This window comes from Elephantulus edwardii, unplaced genomic scaffold, assembly GCF_000299155.1.
Source record: "Elephantulus edwardii isolate Elephantulus edwardi_28Jun2011 unplaced genomic scaffold, EleEdw1.0 scaffold00481, whole genome shotgun sequence".
NCBI classification, from domain to species: Eukaryota; Metazoa; Chordata; class Mammalia; order Macroscelidea; family Macroscelididae; genus Elephantulus; species Elephantulus edwardii.
The window spans coordinates 298969-301457 of record NW_006400231.1 but is presented as its reverse complement, the minus strand read 5'-3'; the positions used below and the strand labels follow the sequence as shown (position 1 = coordinate 301457).

The 2489-nt window shown below is 47.1% G+C and overlaps 1 protein-coding gene across 1 annotated transcript; it reads right to left on the bottom strand.

Moving 5' to 3' along the window:
* Positions 1 to 846: 846 nt before the first annotated feature.
* Positions 847 to 1878, bottom strand: LOC102845985 (melanoma-associated antigen B1-like). Its single transcript, XM_006902977.1, has one exon. It carries the CDS (start codon positions 1876 to 1878, stop codon positions 847 to 849), a length of 1032 nt encoding a protein of 343 aa, XP_006903039.1.
* Positions 1879 to 2489: the final 611 nt, after the last annotated feature.

Below are 2489 nucleotides of genomic sequence, written 5' to 3'. Positions count from 1 at the left end.
CCAAATTCACAGCAGCCAAAATATGACTTTGATTTCATACAACCTGAATTTCAGAATCATCTCAGGAACAGGTGTGAAATGAGCGAAGACCAGATGAGTTGTGGGAGGATGTCAAAGGTATCATCCAGGAAGAGTGCAAACGGTCATTACAAAGACAGAAGAGGAAGAAAAGACCAAAATGGATGTCAGAAGAGACTCTGAAGATGGCACTGGAGCATAGAGAAGCCAAAGCACAAGGATGAATTCAAGATACTAAAGAGCTGAACAGATGATTCCAAAAGGCAGCTTGGAATGACAAAGCAAAATACTACAATGAAATGTGCAAGGAGCTAGAGTCAGAATATCAAAAGGGCCAAACACACTCAGCATTTCTTTTTTTTTTTGTTTTTTTTTTTGTTTTTTTTGCTTTTCATGCAATTCTCTCTTGTATCTCTACAAGCTAAACAAAACAGGTGTATAACTTTTATTTGTATCTAAAGAGAGACTGAAAGGACTACAGGTAACAAAGAACTGATCACCTTTGGCTTCTTATTTCTCCATCTCGTCATCCTCACTATCTGAGGTGCTTTTGCACGTTCAGGAAGATCTCTATTTTAACACTATGCTGGCTGGCAAAACACAAAATAGCACTCTTAAGCCTGATGAATAGCAATAAACAGATGATCCATACGACTCATAGATTCTGAATTAGCTATTACAAGGAATAACGTGAAAAAAACTAAAAACAGAAGATAGGGGGAAGATAATACTGAATGCATCCTACCCCTCCTCAGCCCCACCATGTCTTCCACTACTGAGGTTAACAGACTTTATTAAGCACAAAGTAGGGAATCCCCTCTCATTTCCCTAGGGGGTGGAAGCTCCAGCACCCTTGGCCTTGGCCTTGGCCTTTCCTGGGGCAGCAGGACCAACTTCAGCAGCACCTTTGTCTCTGGCTCTCTCTTGCTGCTCTGCTAGTGCCTCTTGATATTCGGCTGTGAAATCACTGGGGTTGGTGCTGTTGGTTTTAGTCAAAAACTCCAGGACTTCCATCTTGCTGACTTCAGCGTAGGCTCTGGGGCCCCACCGAAACTTAAAACGTGGAGGGCAGCTGCCGGCTAAGAGCCTGTGCACCAGGTACTTTGCTTGAACAAAATTGGAGACCAGCTTCTTGGGCTCCCCAAAGATGAGGTGCTCCTCCCCAACGTAGACCCCCAGCTTATTCAAGAATTCCCAGAGCTCTTTCTCAGTGGCTCTGTTGCCATTAATGAAGATCATGCCCAGCAGAGGCATGAGGAGCCCGGTTTTGGGCAACTCTCTCTGACCTCTTGTGGTGGGATTGCTGGGAAGGTTTAGCTTGCAGACGAGAGAGTAGACGTGACCACAGGGGTGTTGCTCCTCTAGGTAGATGCCGAAAGCAAGCTCCAGGCGCTTGGTGGTGACCTTAAGGATCTCCGGGAACTGCTTCCTGTACTTTCGGGTGATGGTCTTCAACATCTCTTCCTTGGTGATGAACTCATCCATTTTGTACTTGCGAAGCATCAACTGCATCAGGAGACAGGACCTGGTGTTGAGAGGATCTCTGGACTTACTGGAGCTCGCGGTGTTCTCCGAGCTCGGCCCTTCATCAGCTCCGTTCTTCTCCTCTTTGCGAGCTCTTGGTTGGGAGCGATGTCCACCTTCAGTCTGTGCTGCACCTCCAGCCAGTGCTGCACCCTGAGTGCTGGGACCCGGGGCTGGCTCCTGAGGGCTACCAGCAGTAGAAGAACTTTGGGGTGTGCCCTCAGGCTCAGGAGAGAGCTCCGGGGAGGCCTGAGCACCCTGCGGACCCTGGTTCTGCCTTCGGGCCTGGCGGCGCTTTTCCTCGGCACGGAGCTTGCTCTTCTGCCCACGAGGCATGATGGCTGCTCAGGGACAGTAGGTAGGAGTGTGGCCAAGAGGGCAGCTGCTGTGGTCACTCAGCTCCTGATCGCGCAGTCCTGCCAACACCGACACAATGGCCGACAAACCTCTCGGGTCCTCGTGGTTCTCAGACCGCCTTGCCGGAAGTGCGCTCAGCATTTCTTAAGCTCAAGGAACTGAAGAACAAATTCAAACCTAGAGTTGCTATAATCCAGGATGCTTTGTGCAGAATATTAAATGATCCAGGAAGTATTAAAAGAAGATGGAAGGAATATACTGAGTCATTGTATAGAAAGGAATTGGCAGATACAGAAGAATTTAATGAAATAACATATGAGCAAGAGCCTATGGTGATGAAAGAAGAAGTTAAAGCTGCTTTGAAGGAAATAGCAAAAAATAAGGCCCCAGGAATAGATGGTATACCAATTGAAGTATTTCAGATCACAGATATTGCCCTGGATGTGCTCACGAAGTTGTGCCAAGAAATCTGGAGAACAACCACTTGGCTAACTGACTGGAAGAGATCTATATTTGTTCCCATTCCAAAGAAAGGTGACCCCACTGAGTGTGGAAACTATAGAACAATATCATTGATTTCACATGCAAGC

Coding starts and splice junctions, on each gene's coding strand:
- LOC102845985 (XM_006902977.1), bottom strand. CDS start 1,878: ATGCCTCGTGGGCAGAAGAGCAAGCTCCGTGCCGAGGAAAAGCGCCGC.